The following is a 19734-nucleotide window of genomic DNA, read 5'->3' as shown; positions in this document are numbered from 1 at the left end:
CTCGTGGACCTACCTAAAGGCGTGAAGCTAATTGGTCGTAAATGGATCTACAACCATAAGTTTGGAGCTAATAGGGAGGTTGCTGCCTTCAAGGCTAAGCTCGTGGCAAAAGGATACACTCAACGACCTACAGTCGACTTTGAGGAGACTTATTCGCTCGTGGCAATGGCCAAGTCCATTCGGATACTGCTTGCCATAGTAGCATGATATGATTATGAAATATGGTATATGGACGTGAATACGGCTTCCTAAATGGTTTCATGGGGGAAGATATCTACATGGATCAGCCGAAAGGTTTCACCTCTACTAGAAAAGAAAGAAAGTCTATCGTCTCCAAAGGTCCACTTTTGGCCTCAAGCAAGCTTTTTGAAGCTGGAACACGTGCTTCGATGAAAGTTAATGGGGATATAGTTTCATCGAAAACTTGTCTGATCCTTATGTGTACAAGAAGATAAGTGGGAGGTCATTTACGTACCTTGTACTTTATGTTGATGATATCTTACTCATTGGGAAGTGATGTTAAGATATTGGAAAACATAAAAGCATGGTTATCCACTCAATCTTCCACTGAAGGATGTGGGTGAGTCTTACTACATCCTTGGCATCAAGATCTATAGGGATAGATCCAAAAAGATGTTAGGATTAACCCAATCCTCGTACATTGAGAAAGTCCTGAAGAGATTCAAGATGAAAAACTCAAAACGAGGATTCCTTCCAATGAGGCACGAAATTAAGCTGTCCAAGAAACAATTTGCGAAGATTGATGAGGAACTTAAACGAATGCCGGACATCCCCTATGCTTCATCCGTAGGCAGTATTCTATTTTCCAATGCAGTAGGCCCGATGTCGCATACGATTTGAGCGTGACGAGCAGATATCAGGCGTGTGCTGGTGAAGCACACTGGAGTGCGGTCAAGACCATACTTAAGTACTTGAAAAGGACTAAAGATATGTTCTTGAAATATGGTGGTGGAGAATTGATACTGGAAGGCTACAACAACGCTAGCTTCCAGTCGGACGATGATGACGTTGGAAGAATCGGTATGACCAAGGAATGCGGCGGAATTGTGAAATAAAAACTTAATTAAAACGGTTTTCCTTTCAAATTTCGGACGTTTGGTGTTTGTCAAAAGCATAATACTAAATATATAAGCATTCTAGACATGTAGCTAAAGGATGAAACAAAAGCATAAAATACAACATGTAACTTTACCTTTTGTTTCTATAGATGAGCAACAACGTGCATTATTTTCCTTTTTGTTCTTCTTTTGTTTACTTTAGGATCCAGATTAGAACCCCTCTAATTTGTCTACTCTACACTATGGAATAGATATAGTTCTTTTTCTAATACTAGATAGAACAAAAAACAAGAAGAAAAATAACTCCAGACACACTATTGTTTAGTGCTTTTGGATTGTTTTTATATTCTAACTTGAATCAAATTCAACATAAAACAAAAGAAAAAAAAAAAAAAGAGAATACTTTCAGAGAGAAATTCAGCAAAATTTCGTGACTCATGTTGTGGTTATCTTGCATTTGTTTGTAGCTTTATATATTACATATAATAGAATTTCAAATTCAATAACTACAAAGTTTGCCTCCAAGGCAATCTATACACTTGTATATAACCTCCAACCATGATGAAATAACCACTCCATCATGTTCATCATGTAAGGAGTTTGAACTCCTTAACTTGCTCTAACCTCCCTTCAATGGGCTTGGACTTCAAGTACGGACCGTGCTTGATTTAATCAAATTAAATTAAGTCCAACCAAAGTCCATTGGACAATAATTAATTAAATAAATTTTAGCCCAACTAAGTCCAAAGATTCATTTAATTCAATTAAATAAATCTAAACCAAATTCTAATTAATTGATCCAATCAATTAATTAAGCCAAACTTAATAAATTAATTTAATTAATTCAAAGGTGTCAAGCCAAAAATTAATTTAATTCTTGAGTCATCCATCAAATGGATTATTAAATAAACGATCCAATTATTTATATATTCTCCTTGAATTAATTTAATTCAATTAAATTAATTCATTTCTACTTGAATTAATTACAAATTAATTCCCCCTATTCCATAGTGATTTGTGTGTGACTCTTTAGGTTCACCTCAGCTTAGACTTGGACATTGTGTCCATATTTTTAATCAATCATTAATTGAAAATGCCGTCACCTTGGGTGACCGTCTAGCAACGGTCTATAGCACTAGAAACTAGGTGAATGTGGGCGTGAACATTTAGGCTCTCGAGTTCCATAGAGGTATGGTCCTTCCATCGACCATCTCCTGCCCTTACGCTAGGGCATAAATTGAGCGTCGGTTCCCATCCTGGACCAATCAACTATGCTGAATACTTGAGATGTATTTACTCTATTGATCAACAAAGGAAACTATTTCCTATTCAACCAATTGCTATGGCCATAGACTTAGAGAGTTTAAAGCATCTCAGAGCACATAAGAGATATATCCATCACATACTGATAGGGATAAATTCTATTTTTGAGATCCACTGTCCTCAATACATAATCCGACTATACAGGACAAGGCTTATAATGGCCAACATCGAAGACAAGTCATCTGTCGCCAGATCCAATAGCAATAGAGACTAGGTGAATGTGGGTGTGAACATTTAGGCTCTTGAGTTCCATAGAGGTACGGTCCTTCCATCGACCATCTCCCGGCCTTAGGCTAGGGCGTAAATTGGCCGTAGGTTCCCATCCTGAACCAGTCAACTATGCCGAATACTTGAGATGTGTTTACTCTATTGATCAACAAAGGAAACCATTTTCTATTCAACCAATCGTTATGGCCATAGACTTAGAGAGTTTAAAGCATCTCAAAGCACATAAGAGATATATCCATCATATACTGATAGGGATAAATTCTATTTTTGAAACCCACTGTCCTCAATACATAATCCGACTATACATGACAAGGCTTATAATGATCAATATCGAAGACACAGTCATCTCTCGCCAGATCCAAGATATAGCCATCATATGCATTCGACTGCCATGATTCCTCAAGTCCAAGGACTAATCCTGTACTATCATAATCGGGAGTTCATGTCATACCGACCAAGCCTCCAAGGCTTCCGTAAGATGATTTTCGCGAGCCAGTTCAATCAGTTAACAATCCAGTCAACTAATCCACTAAAATTACATAGACATTCCATATCTTTGGCCGATGAAACACGAAAATCATCCAATGAATGTAATAGTTAGTGGAAGTCTCTATAGTACTCTCGATGCCCAGTCTTGAGGTCCTCGACTTGGAGCATTTCAGACTAATTATCAGAAGTTGGTTTCATAGTTACCATCCAATGCACAACCCAGCTACATGGGTTATTTAATTGGTCTGTGGGCATTTGTTGTGACGTTAAAATACTGTTCAACGTAAATAGTAAGCACAACAAATACATGGTGCCACAGATGAATGTAGTACCACAGATGAATGCTTACTACATTCATCTAGATAATATCACATTTGTAAAGATTGCTAAATAGTTCTCGAAATCCTCCAATCCAATTGGCTTTTTGGTCACCTATACTAATAATCACCCACTTGACCCAAAGCCAATCACCCAAATACATCAGACCTATCTTAGTGATAAATCTGCGATACCAACTTGGTCTCACGGCTCTACCATATTTTTTGCCGAAATGACGCAGTCCAACTGCACGTCACCTCTTCCTACCATCATTCCAAACTGATGGTAGCGTCTAAGAATATTCCTTAGATCTGTGATGAAATCTCAGCCCTTTTGCTTGTGATATTGCCTAGTTGTTATCCTCCAAATAACTACTAGCTTGGTCGTGCTAAGCTTCACATTCAACTATTGGATGTGAATTTTCATCCAAAATACTTCCTGAACAACTATTAAAGTCACTATACATTTGACTTCCATGGTGAAAACCATTTTGGCATCCCACTTGAAACCATTCCAAGCCACCACATCACCACTAAGTCTGAATGTACATTCAAATTGAGAGTAGTCACCATTCATGTATAACTGGAAGCTAGTATCGCCATAGCTATGCAGAATCAACTCTCCGTTGACTTGCATCAAGAACATTTCTCTAATCCTTATTTAGGTACCAAAGAGTAATCTTGACTGCTATGCAGTGCTTTCTTGATACACTTTCGATATCCATTGTTATGCTTAAAGCACACCCGATATTCGGCCTAGTGCATCGGACTACATACCCATGTTGTCAACTGTAAAAGACATAGGGGATGTCAAACATATTTCGAAGCTCCTCATCACTCCACGAAGACTGAGTCTTCATGGACGACTTATCCTTCATGGAGAATTGCGTGTATAATGTTTGTGCTTCAGTATTTCCAAATATCTTAACAGCATTCCAAATGAGTAAGACGTTCACATCTAAAACACTAGGAACATAATTTAGCTCCCACTGACCTTGCAACTCATTCTCGACATGAACCATACCCTGTATGACCCTGTCTAAAAGAATATTCCAAAAATAGGAAGTTTCAAACCTAATTTGTACTCCATGTCAAATCCCATGGCTCCAGGCCATTCATCCAAACTGATGTCCTACATTGCTTCTCCTTATGTCTTTGGATCATAATTCAGTTGACTGGTCAGACTTTAAACCATGTACCTATAGTGAGTTAGTGGAAGAATTCGATTATAAATGATGTTTCTTACATTTGATTGAGGTGTCTCTCCACGTGACTTCTCAAGGAGCTACTCTCACGTCAGTTATCCAATAAAATCCAATTTCCTTTAGGATAACAAATAAACCTATACAAACATAGTTTTCCTCCCACTAGTCCCTTAATGTATACAGGACCATCCCATATGCTAAATTATGTTGCGGAAACAGGCTTGCCTTGCCACATGGGTTCAATGAAGAGAACAATTGAACCAAGTCCAACAAGGTTCGATTCTCCTTTATCAGAGACACCGTTCAATTGTGGCACTCCAAAGAAGAACTCCACTGAGTGAGAATTCCATTCTCATCAGATCTTCAAGAACCCCCACTAAATACACACTACCTCGATCCAATCAAAGGATTTAATTTTGCAACCAGTTTGGTTCTCTACATCAAGTCTAATTCTGAGAACCTTTGAAAGGTCCTTAGACTTGTGAACCCCCTTCTAGCTCTGTGTATTCAATGACTCATAGATGTCTAATTGGATTTCATTCAAACCATTGGCAAGCACACTTTGTCCTACAAAGTGCTACTCGGTCCTCATCTTGCTCAGGAAGGACTTGCAACTTGTAAACTCTACTTGTCTATTTATAGACTCGTTGAATTCACCAACTTTCTTATCCTAACTAGAGAAATGTGACCTAGCTTTGCATGCCAGACCTGTGCGTTTATCTTGATAATCCATTTTAACCATTTGTTTTGAGCACTCATAATCCAATTATGAGATAGTGTTGAAATAATTACATAAACAACCTAGCAAACAAGAATAACTATTCTTTGTCAAATGTAATAACTATTATTGATCAAAATCATGTAACCCAAATTATCCAACAATAGAAAAGCATAATCTGATCATGCTAGGTTACATAATTATCCTATGAACTTTGTCCTAACATGATCACTAATAGCTAAGTCAATCTAGTCCTTTAACCACAATAGCAACAGCCCTGCCACTGCTAAATTTTGATTCTGTTTGTCTTAGCCATCTACTCCTTTTCACCACCTACAAACCATTTGCAGATATAAGCTTTACACCTGGTATCCAATACCTAAGAAGTCTAGTAATAGTCATGTTAAGGCTCAATAACAAATTATACCTTGATCATAGAGGAGTTTAGGAAACTCCCTCTTCTATTGCCCTTTTTCACGATAATTAATGCAAAAACTTTTTAGAATCCATGACTCCTGAACCGCCTTCCTCTTCCCTTTTCCCATGCCCAGCTGGGCAACAGGAGCGTTTTGAGCGCTTGCAGTAGCTGATTATGGTTTACCCTTCTTCCTCTTCCAGTGTCAGGCCTCTTTGTCTTTCGCTTCTGAGGTCGAAGCCTGCTCTACCAATACCGACGACGCAGATGCTTCAATCGTACTGGACCAACATGTTTATCAACGTATGAAGGTCTTGTAAAGCCTATTCATATTATAATTCACGATAAACGGGTCAAAGAAGGGAGGAAGAGACTGAACGATCACATTAATGTACTCTTTTTCAAGATTAACATTGAGGTCCTTGGGCTTCTCCACAAGGGATAGCTTCTTAACCCCATGCTCCTATATAGAAGACCCTTCAATTATCTTGGCACAAAAAAATGTTGTTGTCACAACATATCTAATCTGCCGGTCCGAAATTGCATAAACATGGCTCATGCAGAGCATTATCAATTGGATATCATCATGCCTATCATACTGTTTCTGGATGTCATTGGTCATTTACCCCAGTATGATACTACGAACCTTCCAATTGTCCTCATGCCCCTTCTCGAACGTAAAATATTTTTCGCATGTGGACCCTTCCGACAAGGCCCGAGGAAGAGACTTATCCAAAACATAGGTCTTGTTCTCAAAATCTTGGACAATCCTAAGATTTCACAGCCAATCATTATAGTTTTATGTTAAATTTGCTAGTCTCAAGAATTACAGTAATTGAATTCTTAGACATCTACATCAAATGTAAACAGAAACTTAGTAGATTATTATAATATTATATATCAAGTTTAAAATTTGGTCTTTAGTCATTAACCCGTCTCACTATTTCTTCAAAAAGCCCACCACTCTTAAGTGGGGTTTTTGAGAAACCATTTTCTAGTGGGCTTGAAGTCCACAAACACAATTCTCTATTCCTGCTTATACAATTCACATAGAAAAAGGCTTTATGGGGAGGTAACCTATACAATTCTCATCTAATGAGATACCCAAGTTATTTTACCTCGCCTCTTTACGTGATCCCAAGGACTCTGAGTGAATCACGCTACTCAGCGTTGGGTCCGACTCATCAACCAAACGAATATCTCAACTGCCGCCCCCCACAACTCTTGAGACAGAGGAACAGAAGTATATTCAATTCGTTCACAAAAATAGTGTAGCTTTCTTCCATTTCGAAACGTGCCACGACATGTGAGACTACAAATGGGTGAAAGTAGCATCCACACCACATTGTTGTGGATGGATGGCTTCGATTTAATCAAATCATTTGAATTTCAATCAATTATGGGCCTAATATTTAACATGGATCATCCAAGTGAGTTAAGTTTTGTGGTAACTGATACCTCATCATCATAAGATTTTGCATGCATCAATTTTAATCATTGAGTACAAAAAAATCACAATCCAAATATTAAAACATGCACCACATGTAGAAACAAGCCTATTACGCCCCTGTTGATTGATCACAAGCCTAATCCTAAATGATCTACTGAGCCAGCAGTGAGTTTATGGTCAATTTAGGGTGTGGCCTAACTATTACAGAAAAGTGATCCATTACCATTCCACTAAGCCTCCCTCTTTGTTCTTCTTTTATCGTGAGCTTCATCCCACGGGCCTAGGCCTTCATCTCCTTGGAACCTTTCATTTATTCAAAACAAATGAAACCTCACAATCCTAACTACACTCATTACAACTGAAATTGAAAATCACAATCAAAAGTTGGGGGAGTACAAAGGAGAGAGAAATCAAGCCTTATTATTTCAAGGCTTAAAACAAAAGAAGGAATTAAAATAAAGAGGCACGCAGGCCTCACCGTACATAAAATTAAACCATGCATTAGTTCAATGGGCTTTCTGATCATCCCTATAGTTCATCCAATAAACAATAATTAACACATTTATATCAAATATAAATATGTTAAACAAATAAATGCAATCCATATACTTAATAATAGATATCCAATATGCAGTGTACAATTAAAAAATGCAATTAAATGCAGAAAATAACATACTAATAATGCAATTAAAAAAATGGATATCAACCATATATCCAATGTACAATTTTTTATTTGTTTGGAAAATATTTTCAATTTAATCTAAGGCACAATATAATTTTAAAAAAGATCCAATTTAACTAAAATTAAAATTTTTCAAAATTAATAATTTCAGAAAAAATTGCAGAAATTAGAAAAATTAAATTTTTCACAAAAAACGGCACAAAATAGCCCAACCGTTCAAAACAAAAGACAGTAGTCTGTTGTCGGCCGCACGTGCGCACGCGTGCGTAGGCGCCCCTACCTACAAACAACGCGCATGCGCCCCTGCCCACACGCAGGCCCAGCATGCAGGCTACTGCCTGCGTGTACCCGACCACGCACACTGCTAGGGAATGACCGACATGGCAGCAACAGATATAGTGCTCCATTTTTTAATTTTAACCCAACTAAGTCCAAAGATTCATTTAATCCAATTAAATAAATTTAAGCCCAAACACTAATTAATTGATCCAAATCAATTATATACTCTCCTTGAACTAATTTAATCCAATTAAATTAATTAATTTATTCTTGAATTAATTCCACCAATTCCATAGTGATCTTTGTGTGACTCCTTAGGTTCACCCTTAGCTACACTTGGGCATTGTATCCAACACAAATAATTAATTAAATTTAATTAAATATTTATTTCTAATTGGGAACGCGCGTCACCATGGGTGACCGTCTAACAACGGTCAATTGTACTAGAGACTAGGTGAATGTTGGCGTGAACATTTAGGCTATCGAGTTCCATACAGATACGGTCCTTCCACCGATCATCTCCCAGCTTTAGTCTAGGGCATGGAATTGATCGTCGATTCCCATCTTGGACCAGGCAACTATGCTGAATACTTGAGATGTGTTTACTCTATTCATCGACAAAAGGAAACCATTTTCTATTCGACCAAATGCTATGGCCTTAGATTAGAGAGTCTAAACCATCTCAAAGCGCACAAGAGATATACCCATCATATATTGATAGAAGACGGATTCTATCTTGAAATCCACTTTCCTCAATACATAATCCAAGTACATTGAACAAGGCTTATAACGAGAACATCGAAGATACAGTTATATCTCGCTAAATCCAAGATATAGGCTCTTATGCATGCAACTTCCATGATTCCTCAAGTCCAAGGACAAATCCTGTACTATTGGATCTTGGAATTCAAGTCATACAGACCAAGCCTCCAAGGCTTCCATATGCCGATTCTCGCGAGTCAGTTCAACCAGCTAACAACATTATCAACTAATCCACTAAAATTGCATAGACATCACATGTCTATTGCCAAGGAAACACGAAACACAACACTCATCCAATGAATGCTATACTTAGTGCAAGTCTCTATAGGACTCTCAATGTCTAGTCACGAGGTCCTCGACATGAAATGTTTTAGACGAACCCTCATAAGTTGGTTTCATAGCTGTCATCCAATACACAGTCCAATTACATGGGTTATTGAATTGGTCTGTGGGGATTTGTTGTGACTTTAAAACACCGTTGAACGTAAATAGTAAGCACCAAAAACACATAGTGCCATACATGAATGCTTACTACATTCATCAAGAAAATATCACATTCATAAATATTGCTAAATAGTTTTCAAAACCACTAATCCAATTGGTAGTCACCGTTTCTACTAGAGGATTGTCCTGGATTCCGAGAACCAGACTTACATTCTAGATAAATCTCTTCCTAGGACCTTTTTGGAGGGTTCCACATCTGAAGAACGTTGATGTTTCAAAGGTGGCACGAGGACAAACAGAAGGTCCGCACCGTCGTACTGGTATCAATGCCAAACGATATCACGAAATAGTACGATAGACACGATGATGTTGCGTTTGTAATGCTCCGCATGGAGGATGTTTATGCGGTTCCGGATAGGCATATTAGATATGTCACCATAAAAGCATTTTTCGGCACCAAGACAACTGAGGGATTCTCTGTGCAAGAGCATGGGATCAAGATGCTTTCCCTCATGGAAAAGCTCAAGGATCTTCAAGTTGGGCTTGATAATGACACGTACATTGACGTGTTCCTCAAGTCACTTCCTCCCTCTTACAACCCGTTTGTCGTAAACTACAACTGAATGAACTTGAGAAGACCATACAAGAGTTGACTAACATGTTGGTCCATTACGAGGCAATGACCAAAAAGTCTGCACCATCGGTGTTGGTCGAGGAACCTCTGACCTCTAAAGAAAAAGGCAAGGGGATCAGATGCTGAAAGAGGAAGAAGGGTAATGGGATGGGCAAAGGTAGGTTCTATGTCAATAAGGGCAAATGATGTTTGTATCCATTGCCTGGAAAAAGGGCCATTGGAAGAGGGAGTGCCCAAAACTCCTCTCCAGTGCAGGTATATTTGTTATTTAGGTTAACATGATAACTAACTCTGCTTCTTGGGTATTCGGCACATGTGGGGGAGCTCACATCAACAATGATTTTCAGGTGCTGGAAAGAAGCAGTAAGCTAAGTAAAGACGAGGTGGTCCTCAAGCTTGGTGATAGCAAGGTTGTTGCTGCTGAAGCTGTAGGGATAGTCCACTTATCTATTAGTGATCAAGTTATGATACAACTGAAAGAGTGCTATTATGTACTTAACATGATTAAGGATATCATTTCCATTTCATTGTTAAACAATGTTGGTTTTCAGTTTATGATCAATAAAAATTATTTTTATTTGATGAAGACTCTTTCTTCAAATATTCTAGGAAAACTTCATAATGGTCTTTATATTTTCCAACAGCATGATTTTGTCATGACTTCTCAAAACAAGTGTAAAATGAAAAATCAAGAAAACACACAGATCTGGCATGACAGGGTAGGTCACATCTCTCAAGATAGGATTAAAAGGTTGGTAGACTCAAAAAGTTTAGAGATAGATGATTTGGATCACCTACAAGCCTGCGAGTTTTGTGTGAAAGGGAAGTGACCAAGAAGCCTTTTGTAGGACAAAGTACGCTTGCCAGTGGTGGGTTTTCCAACTTCATAACTTGTAGCGATGATCGCTCACGGTATGGTTATGTTTACCTCATGAGGTACAAGTCTGACGCCTTTGAAAGGTTTAAAGAGTTTAGACTTGAAGTCGAAAATCAAACTGGTCGCAAAATTAAAACCCTTCGGTCGGACCAAAGTGGTGAGTATTTATGTGGGAAATTTTTAGATTACCTAAAAAAGAATGGAATTCTCTCTCAATGGACTCCTCCTGGAACACCACAACATAACGGTGTCTTTGAAAGGAGGAACCTAACTTTGTTGGACATGGTTAGGTCCACGATGAGTTTTACCCAACTGCCCTTATCCTTCTAGGATATGCTCTTGAGATGGCAGCCAAGTTGTTAGTCCTCCATACGTCAAGAGACTAGTGGGAGACAAATTGGACTCAAGGTCTAATTTCTGTAGGTTCGTAGGTTATCCTAAAGAAACTGTGGGGTATTATTTCTATGATCCCTCTAAACAAAAGGTTTTTGTCTCGCGAAAAGCAGTGTTCATGGAAAAAAGTTTTCCAGCGGATACCCGACGTGAGGAATGGCTCCTTGAGGAATCCAATGAGGCAACACCTCAAACAGATTTAGTGACATCATTTGCGCCAATAGTTCCCACTAACGATATTCCTATCCTCCGAAGGTCAACCAGATTGTCCCAACAGTCTGAAAGGTATGGATTTCTGGGTTTGACCGCTCAATTGGATAATGATCCAAAGAACTATGGAGAAGCAATATCGAACATCAATTCAGGAAAATGTGTTGAGGTAATAAAATCTGAAATGGACTCTATGAGTTCAATAAATTTTGGACCTTGGTAGACCCACCCAAAGGTGTTAAACCTGTTGGGTGTATATGGGTCTAAAAACATAAGCTTGGAGCTGAGGAGGAGGTTACAACCTTTAAAGCCATGCTTGTGGAAAAAGGGTATACTCAACGACCTGGGGTTGATTTTGAGGAAACCCATTCTCCTGTAGCCATGGCCAAGTCCATTCGGATTATGCTTGCCATAGCCGCATGGTATAACTAGGAAATATGGCGATGGAAGTGAAAACGGCCTTCCTTAATGGGTTCATTGATGAAGAAATCTATATGGATCAGCAAAAGGGTTTCACATCTTTTGGAGAAGAGCAGAAGATCTGCCATCTCCAAAGGTCCATTATGGTCTCAAACAAGCTTCATGAAGCTGGAATATCCATTTTGATGATGTTGTACGGGATTACGATTTCATCAAGAATGACATTGACCCTTGTGTATACAAAAAGGTCAGTGGGAGCTTAGTTGTGTTCCTAATGCTTTACGTGGACGACATCATGTTCATTGGGAATGATGTTAAGATGTTAGGTGACACTAAAGCATGGTTGTCCACACAATTCTCTATAAAGGATTTGGGTGAGTTTTCCAATATCCTTGGCATCAAGATTATCCGAGATAGATCTAAAAAGATGTTAGGAATGATCCAAACCTCGTATGTTGAGAAAGCCTTGAAGAGATTCAAGATGGAAAACTCCAAACAAGGATTCCTTCCTGTGAGGCAGGGTTAAGTTGTCCAAGAAGCAGTCTCCTAAGACTGATGAGGAGCTTACAGAAATGTTTGACATACCCTATGCTTCACCCGCACGCAGCATACGGTATTTTGTGTAGTGCATAAGGTCAGATGTTCTTTATGCTTTGAGCTTAACAAGTAGATATCAGGCATGTGCCGATGAGACTTACTTGACTGTAGTCAAGACCATACTTAAGTACCTGAGAAGGACTAATGATATGTTCTTGGTTTATAGTGGTGGGCAGTTAATTTTGGAATGTTACAGCGACGCTAGCTTCCAGTCTGATGAGGATGATGCCAAGTCTCAATCCGGATTTGTATTCAGGTTTAATGGTGGTGTAGTGGTTTTGAAAAGTTCCAAAGAGGATATCATAGCGGATTCCACCACTGAAGATGAGTACATAGCGATTTTGGAAGCAACTAAGGAGGCGGTTTGGATGAAAAAACTATATCCAAGATTTGGGTGTAGTGCCTAACATTGCCAAGCCAGTGGTTATCTTCTGTGATAACAACAGGTCTATAGTGCAAGCGAAGGAACCAGATCTGATCACAAATCCAAGCACATTCTTAGCGCACCATCTACTTAGAGAGATGGTGGGAAGAGGTGACGTTCGGATAGACCGAGTCACATCAGCAGAAAATATAACAGATCTCATGCACAACATCTTGGAAAGATGGGTTAGAGGATAATGAGTGATTAAGCCAATTGGATTTGTCTTTATATAATCTGTTCGGACAATTTCGATGTAATTGTAACATTATTTATGAACAAAGTGAGTATTCATTATTTGGAAATTGAATTTGATGTGCTCACTGATTACGTGAAATGGCACCGCAAGGTGCGAGTGCGGCCCGAGAACGCACAAGCGGAAGCAGTTAAAATAAATTACGTAAAATAAAAAAAATCACAATGAAACCATAATTTCAAGGGGTGTACCCTTAGAGTTTTCGGGCATTCGATGTAGTTAATAAAATTAAACAATATTAGTAGAATGAAAAACAAAAGAAACAACAAACGTAAATCAAGAATTACCTTTTCTTGATTTATTTCGAACTTCCTTCATTGATTTGTTCACCCAAGGCCTCAACATAGAGACCCTCTATAGTTGCGTCCCCACCACACCAGAACTTGGGATTCCTAAATCAATTTTTCAGAAAAGAATTGAGGAGAAGAACACACTAAGTGTGCACAAGAGGGGGGTTCGGCTGAGTGGAAAGCTTAGGGAGAGGAAATTATTTTCTTGCTTTATTATGTATTCATTATTTATTCTAAAAAACTAACATACATATATATACCTTGGATGGATGCATTAAAATATGTCTAGGTCCATTTAACCATCCATAAGGTAATAATCCTTTATTCCAAATAAAGGATGACTAACATGGCATTTTTCAAAAATAATTTTGCTAGTCAATAATTTTCTTTTTCATTCATTTCCACCAACTTAATTAATGGGCTTGGGCCGATTTTAATTAATTAAAATACCAAGTCCAATTAATTAAATCCAATTTAATTAGAACCCACTTAATTAAGTCCATCATATATATAATCCAATTAAATATATGAACACAATAAGTCTTTATTAAATAATAATCCTAACTTATTAAGTAATAAGAAAGGCAAACCCAATATAAATTAATCTAATCAATTTATTATTAGGCGTATCCATCCAATGGATCCCTCTCATATATAAGTAATCCAATTACTTATGCAATTAATTCACAATTAATTCATTGGCGATTTGTGTGTGACTCTTTAGGTTCACCTTTCATCTAGACTTGGGCTAGTGTCCAACACTATTATTAATTAAATCTAATTTAATTAATAACTCTTGATCAACCCTTGATTGAGAAAGTCGATCACCATGGGTGGCCGTCTAGCAACGGCCGATGGCACTAGAGACTAGGCGAAAATCAATGTGAACTTTTAGGCTCCCGAGTTCATACAGGTACGGTCTTCCATTTACCGTCTCCTGGCCTTATTCTAAGGCATGAAATTGGGCGTCGGTTCCCATCCTGGACTAGGCGTCCATGCTTAATACTTTAGATCGCGTTACGCAAAATTGCTCGACATAGGAACCTCGTCTTCCTATTCGACCAATGACTGTGTCCACAACTTTATAGAGTGTAGACGCATCTCCTAGTGCATAGGAGATACCTCTGTCATGTTTTAACAGGGGACGGATCCTCTTCTTGAAACTCACCGTCCTTGCTACATACTTGGAACGCACTAGACAAGACTTATGATGACCATGTCTGAGACACGATTATCTCTAGCAAAAATCATACCGATCAAGCCTCCAAGGCTTTCATATGACGATCCCCACGAGTTAGTTCAGTTGATTCGACACCCTAGTCAATCGACCCATTAAGATCGCATAGACGTCCCACATTTGTCGTTAATGAAACACGACACTCATCAAATGAGTTTGACTCTTTATGCAAGTCTCCATAGGACACTTTGATGCCCATTCTCGTGGTCCTCGACTTGGAACATTTCAGACCCAATCCTAAACAGATAGTTTAATGACCATCCGATGCGTAGTCCAACTGTTGCACGGTTGTTCAAGGTAGTTTGTGGGCTTCGTTGTGATGTTTGACAAAAACGCAAGCATAAATATAATGTGCACAACAAATGAAATGCCAATAGCAAATGCTTAATTTATTCACTAAACTGTATTAGACAAAATCTAGTTATTGTTAGAATAGTTTAAAAGCATGCCAATCCAATTGGCTTTAAGGTCACCTATTCTAACAATCTCCCACTTAACCTAAAGTCAATCACCCATCGACCGCAAACACATCTTATCCAGATGTCAAGCAGGGGCGATTTCTGACATCGACTTAGTAAGTGGATCCCCTCTGTTTTCTGTTGAGCTGACTCCGTCCATCTTGACATCAGCTCTGCTCACCATCTCTCTAAGCAGATGGTGGCGTCGAAGAATATGTTTGGACTGGTGATGAGATCTCGGTTCCTTTGCTTGTGCTATTGTCCCGTTGTTATCACAAAATATAACTACGGGCTCAGCAATATTTGGTACCACACTCAACTCTTGGATGTAGTTTTTCATCCAAACCGCTGCCATAGTTGCTTCTGAAGCCGATATGTATTCAGCTTCCGTGGTGAAATCCGCTACGGTATCCTACTTGGAACTTTTCCAAGAAACCACACCACCATTCAACTTGAATACAAAATTCGATTGAGATTTGGCATCATCATCATCCGATTGGAAGCTAACGTTATTATAGCTTTCCATTATCAATTCTCCATTACCGTAAATCAAGAACATATCTTTAGTCCTTTTCAAGTACTTAAGTATTATCTTGACTGCACTCTAGTGCGCCTCCCCGACGCATGCCAGATATCTACTCGTCACGCTCAAAGCATACGCGACATCGGGCCTGGTACACTAAACAACATACTGAATGCTTCCTACGACTGAAGCATAGGGGATGTCCGACACCTTTTTAAGTTCTTGATCAGTCTTGGGAGACTGCTTCTTGGATATCTTAATCCCATACCTCATGGGATGGAATCCTTCTTTTGAGTTCTCCATCTTGAATCTCTTCAAGATTTTTTTAATATACGAAGATTGGGTCAACCCTAACATCCTACTAGATCTATCCCTATAGATCTTGATGCCAAGGATGTAAGAAGTCTCACCCGTATCCTTCATGAAAACTTATGTGGACAATCATGCTTTAATGTAACCCAACATCTTAACATTATTCCCAATGAGTAAGATATCGTCTACATAAAGCACAAGGTACGTAACCGCGCTCCTACTGATCTTCTTATATACACAAGGATCAATTTCGTTCTTGATGAAATCATAACCCTGTATGACCTCATCAAAATGTGTGTTCGAGCTTCGGGAAGCTCATTTGAGGCCATAGATGGACTTTTGGAGACGATAAATCTTCTGTTCTTCTCCAAGGGAAGTGAAACCATCCGGCTGATGCATGTAGATCTCTTCCTAATGAAACTATTGAGAAAAGCTATTTTTACGCCCATCTGCCATATTTCATAGTCATACCATGCTGCTATAGCAAGCAGAATCCGAATGGACTTGCCCATGTCTATGGGCGAATAAGTTTCCTCGAAATCAACCACAAGTCGTTGAGTGTATCCTTTTGCCATGAGCCTAGTCTTGAAAGTTGTAACCTTCCCGTCAGCTCCAAGATTATGTTTGTAGACCCATTGCGCACCCAACAGGTTTAACACCTTTAGGGTCTACGAGGGTCCAAACTTGATTTGAACCTATTGAATCCATTTCGGATTTGATGGTCTTAAGCCATTTATCCAAATTGATGTCAGACATTGCTTCTCCATACATTCTTGGATCATTATCCAATTGACTGGTAAGTTCCAAGAATCCGTACCTATCAGGTGGTTGCGATTTCCTGATCGACCTATGGAGGGCTGGAGCACCATCAGTGGGAACTATAGGCTCAAATGATGCTCCTTCGTTCTGCTGAGGTGTCTCACTTGTCTCAAGTAGCACCTCATTATGTCAGCTATCCGGAGAAAAACCCTTTTCTAAGAACACTGCATTCCTTGAGACAAATACCTTTTGCTCAGATGGATCATACAAGTAGTATCCTGCAGTTTCTTTTGTATATCCAACAAACGTACACAAACTAGACCTCGAGTCTAGTTTGTCTCCCACAAGCCTCTTAACGTATGCGGGGATACCCCACACTCTCAAATACTTATAGGATGCAGGCTTGCCATGCTATATCTCATATAGTGTTTGGGTTAGATGGCGCCATGTTAAGTAATTTGACCGCCGTCTCAAGAGCCTGACCCTAGAAAGTAGGGGGCAATTCCATAAAACTCATCATGGATCGAACCATGTCCAATAGGGTTCGTGTGACGTCCGCAGAATTTAGTCATAATGAGAAGACTAATTGGTAATTATTAGGAATTTAAATTTAAATAGTAAATAAATAATAGATTGAATTTGGGATATAATAAAACTTGAACGGGTTAAATTGAAATTCGTTATAATATTTGTGAGCAATTTATATTAATTAAGAAAATTAAGAAGGACATAAAAGTAATTATTTAAAAAGATTTATTAAAAAAAAAAAGAAACAAAAGATGGTGGGCAGTGGCATGTGCTGCCACCGCCTCACCAACCATTAAATATATACATATGTATGTTAATTGCATACACACACTCACATTTACACACCCACACCGACGCAGCAACTACGGAATACAAAGGTACGGATTTTGGATTTTTTTTTTAATAATTTATATAATTATATTATTTAATTACTCCGTTTATTAAACGTTGTTTATATTGATCGATATACTATTTAATCGGAGTATTTTATGATTTTGGTTATTTAAATTAGTATCAAATTAAATATCACAATTGCTATAAAAATAATATAGTTGGGCAATTAAATTATTTGATTTCTTAGATTTAATTATCATGATAGCTAATTTACACAATCCCATGGAATGATTAACCAAATATGTAATTCTATGTATTATTGCTTAATTAAATTGTATAGCAACGATAAAATTGACAGAAAATTCATAGAAATATTCCGGAAGTTATATTTTAGAAATATTATGTTATTAATGAGGAAAAGGAGGTTTCAGTGGTAATATAATTTACGAATGTTATTAAAAATGATAGTTATAAATATATAAGGGGTTTGGTTAAGTGAATTCTTATGAATTATTTGGTAAATTAAATATATTGATTATACGTATAACATTCTATTATGGGACGTGACGACAAAGTAGAGGGTTGAGGAGTCCCTCGTGAATCGAAGTATTTTAGATTTACGGTAAGTATAGCTAATTGGATTTATATATATATCTATATGTGTAGTATTGTATATATTATATATATTGGTTTCTTGGATGCGAACGTGGACTTGGCTTTATATTATTATGTGTGGCTTTCGTATATTGATTGTTTATATTATTAGTTGTGGATTATTTGTTAGATTACCATAATATTGGTGAAATTGTTACTATATGATATGTGACGGTAATTTAGAGATATGCGGGATATGATTATGTGATAATCATATAATTGATTGTTGATGAAATCAAATTGGGAGTTGTTATTGAGAAAGTGATTATTATAAAGAATAGAATGACGATTGTGAGTTGAAATAAAAGATGATGCTTACCTAGTTGGGAACACAGTCAATGGTTTATGAAAATGTGATTGATATTGAGATATGAAAAATATATGATTTAAACTAGGTACCATGGCGCGTAGGGTATCGGGGTATTCCAGGCAGCAGGGAATATCCTGTGCTATTAGCTACACACTGCGGTGGTGTGGGGATACCATGTTTGTTGTGATGTCTTGTGCTAATATTGCTACACAACTGAAGTAAAAGAGTGTGGGGATATCACACAATGGGTATCATGTGCTGTATATGATATGATGATGGCCGGCGAAACCATTGACTGATGTACTCCAATTAGAGTAAGTGGGGCCCTTAACTAATAAACGACAATGTCGAATATTGTGAGTATGTATTACTGCTTATGTATGATGTTGCTATATGACTAATGATTGTTAGTAAATGTGACTGCATGTACGTGAATTGTTGTCTGTGTATATATATAAACTGATTGGCTATACTTATTGAGTAGGCAGCTCATTCCTTGTCACGTACTTTTCAGGAGATAAGTCACACTGAGTAGCCACATTGGACTTTGAGCAGTGCCGTCGTCTTTATTAGGTGGGTCAGCCATGACATCTGAAGCTAGAGTTTTTTATTGTTGGGTGTTAAATGTTCTGGTCTTTTATCGAGATTTGTGTTTTAAGTTGTGGTACGATTTTTCTTGAGGTTTTGTACAGGACCACATCTAGTGAGGGTAAATATAAATTTTGGTGGTATCTAATACCTTTTGTGGTATATATATATTATATTAATAAATTAGACTTTATTTTACGGGTTGAAAGAGAATTACTTATAAAATGAGTTCTAATTTAAAAAAAAAGGGTGAAATAGTGATAATTAGATGTAGCGAGTAGGGGGTGCTACCATTGGGTGGTATCAAAGCAGGTCTACGTTTAATGATTGTGAGATGTCCTTAATGATTGAATTGTTTATTGTAGGATAGCTTCTCAAGGTACACGTGTTGACCCAGTAGCTAGTAGGGAAGAGTCAGCGGACTCCATAAAGGGCTCAGTGGCACCTGCAAGTGCAGGTGTGGTGGAGGTAGGTCGAGAGGGTGCTGGTGTTGATGCTCCTATTCCTCCCAATGGTGCTCCAGTGGCAGGATTACCACCAGAG

The 19734-nt window shown here is 38.1% G+C and overlaps 1 protein-coding gene and 1 pseudogene across 1 annotated transcript; one reads left to right on the top strand and one right to left on the bottom strand.

Moving 5' to 3' along the window:
• The first annotated feature begins 221 nt into the window (after positions 1-221).
• LOC148786592 (uncharacterized) lies at positions 222-1076 on the top strand. Its single transcript, XM_088886186.1, has 3 exons — positions 222-410; positions 525-580; positions 836-1076. Exons 1-3 carry the CDS (start codon positions 222-224, stop codon positions 1074-1076), a joined length of 486 nt encoding a protein of 161 aa, XP_088742312.1.
• Positions 1077-15269: 14193 nt separating this feature from the next.
• On the bottom strand, positions 15270-16010 carry LOC148786591 (secreted RxLR effector protein 161 pseudogene; annotated as a pseudogene).
• Positions 16011-19734: the final 3724 nt, after the last annotated feature.

The sequence above is a fragment of the Sesamum indicum genome, linkage group LG10, assembly GCF_026168435.1.
Source record: "Sesamum indicum cultivar Baizhima isolate 11 linkage group LG10, ASM2616843v1, whole genome shotgun sequence".
Classification (NCBI taxonomy): Eukaryota; Viridiplantae; Streptophyta; class Magnoliopsida; order Lamiales; family Pedaliaceae; genus Sesamum; species Sesamum indicum.
This window is presented reverse-complemented; position numbering and strand designations above follow the sequence as displayed.

Coding starts and splice junctions, on each gene's coding strand:
- LOC148786592 (XM_088886186.1), top strand. CDS start 222: ATGGTATATGGACGTGAATACGGCTTCCTAAATGGTTTCATGGGGGAA. Junction 411..524: donor TGAAAGTTAATGGGGATATA/GTTTCATCGAAA, acceptor AGTGATGTTAAG/ATATTGGAAAACATAAAAGC. Junction 581..835: donor TCTTCCACTGAAGGATGTGG/GTGAGTCTTACT, acceptor TTTCCAATGCAG/TAGGCCCGATGTCGCATACG.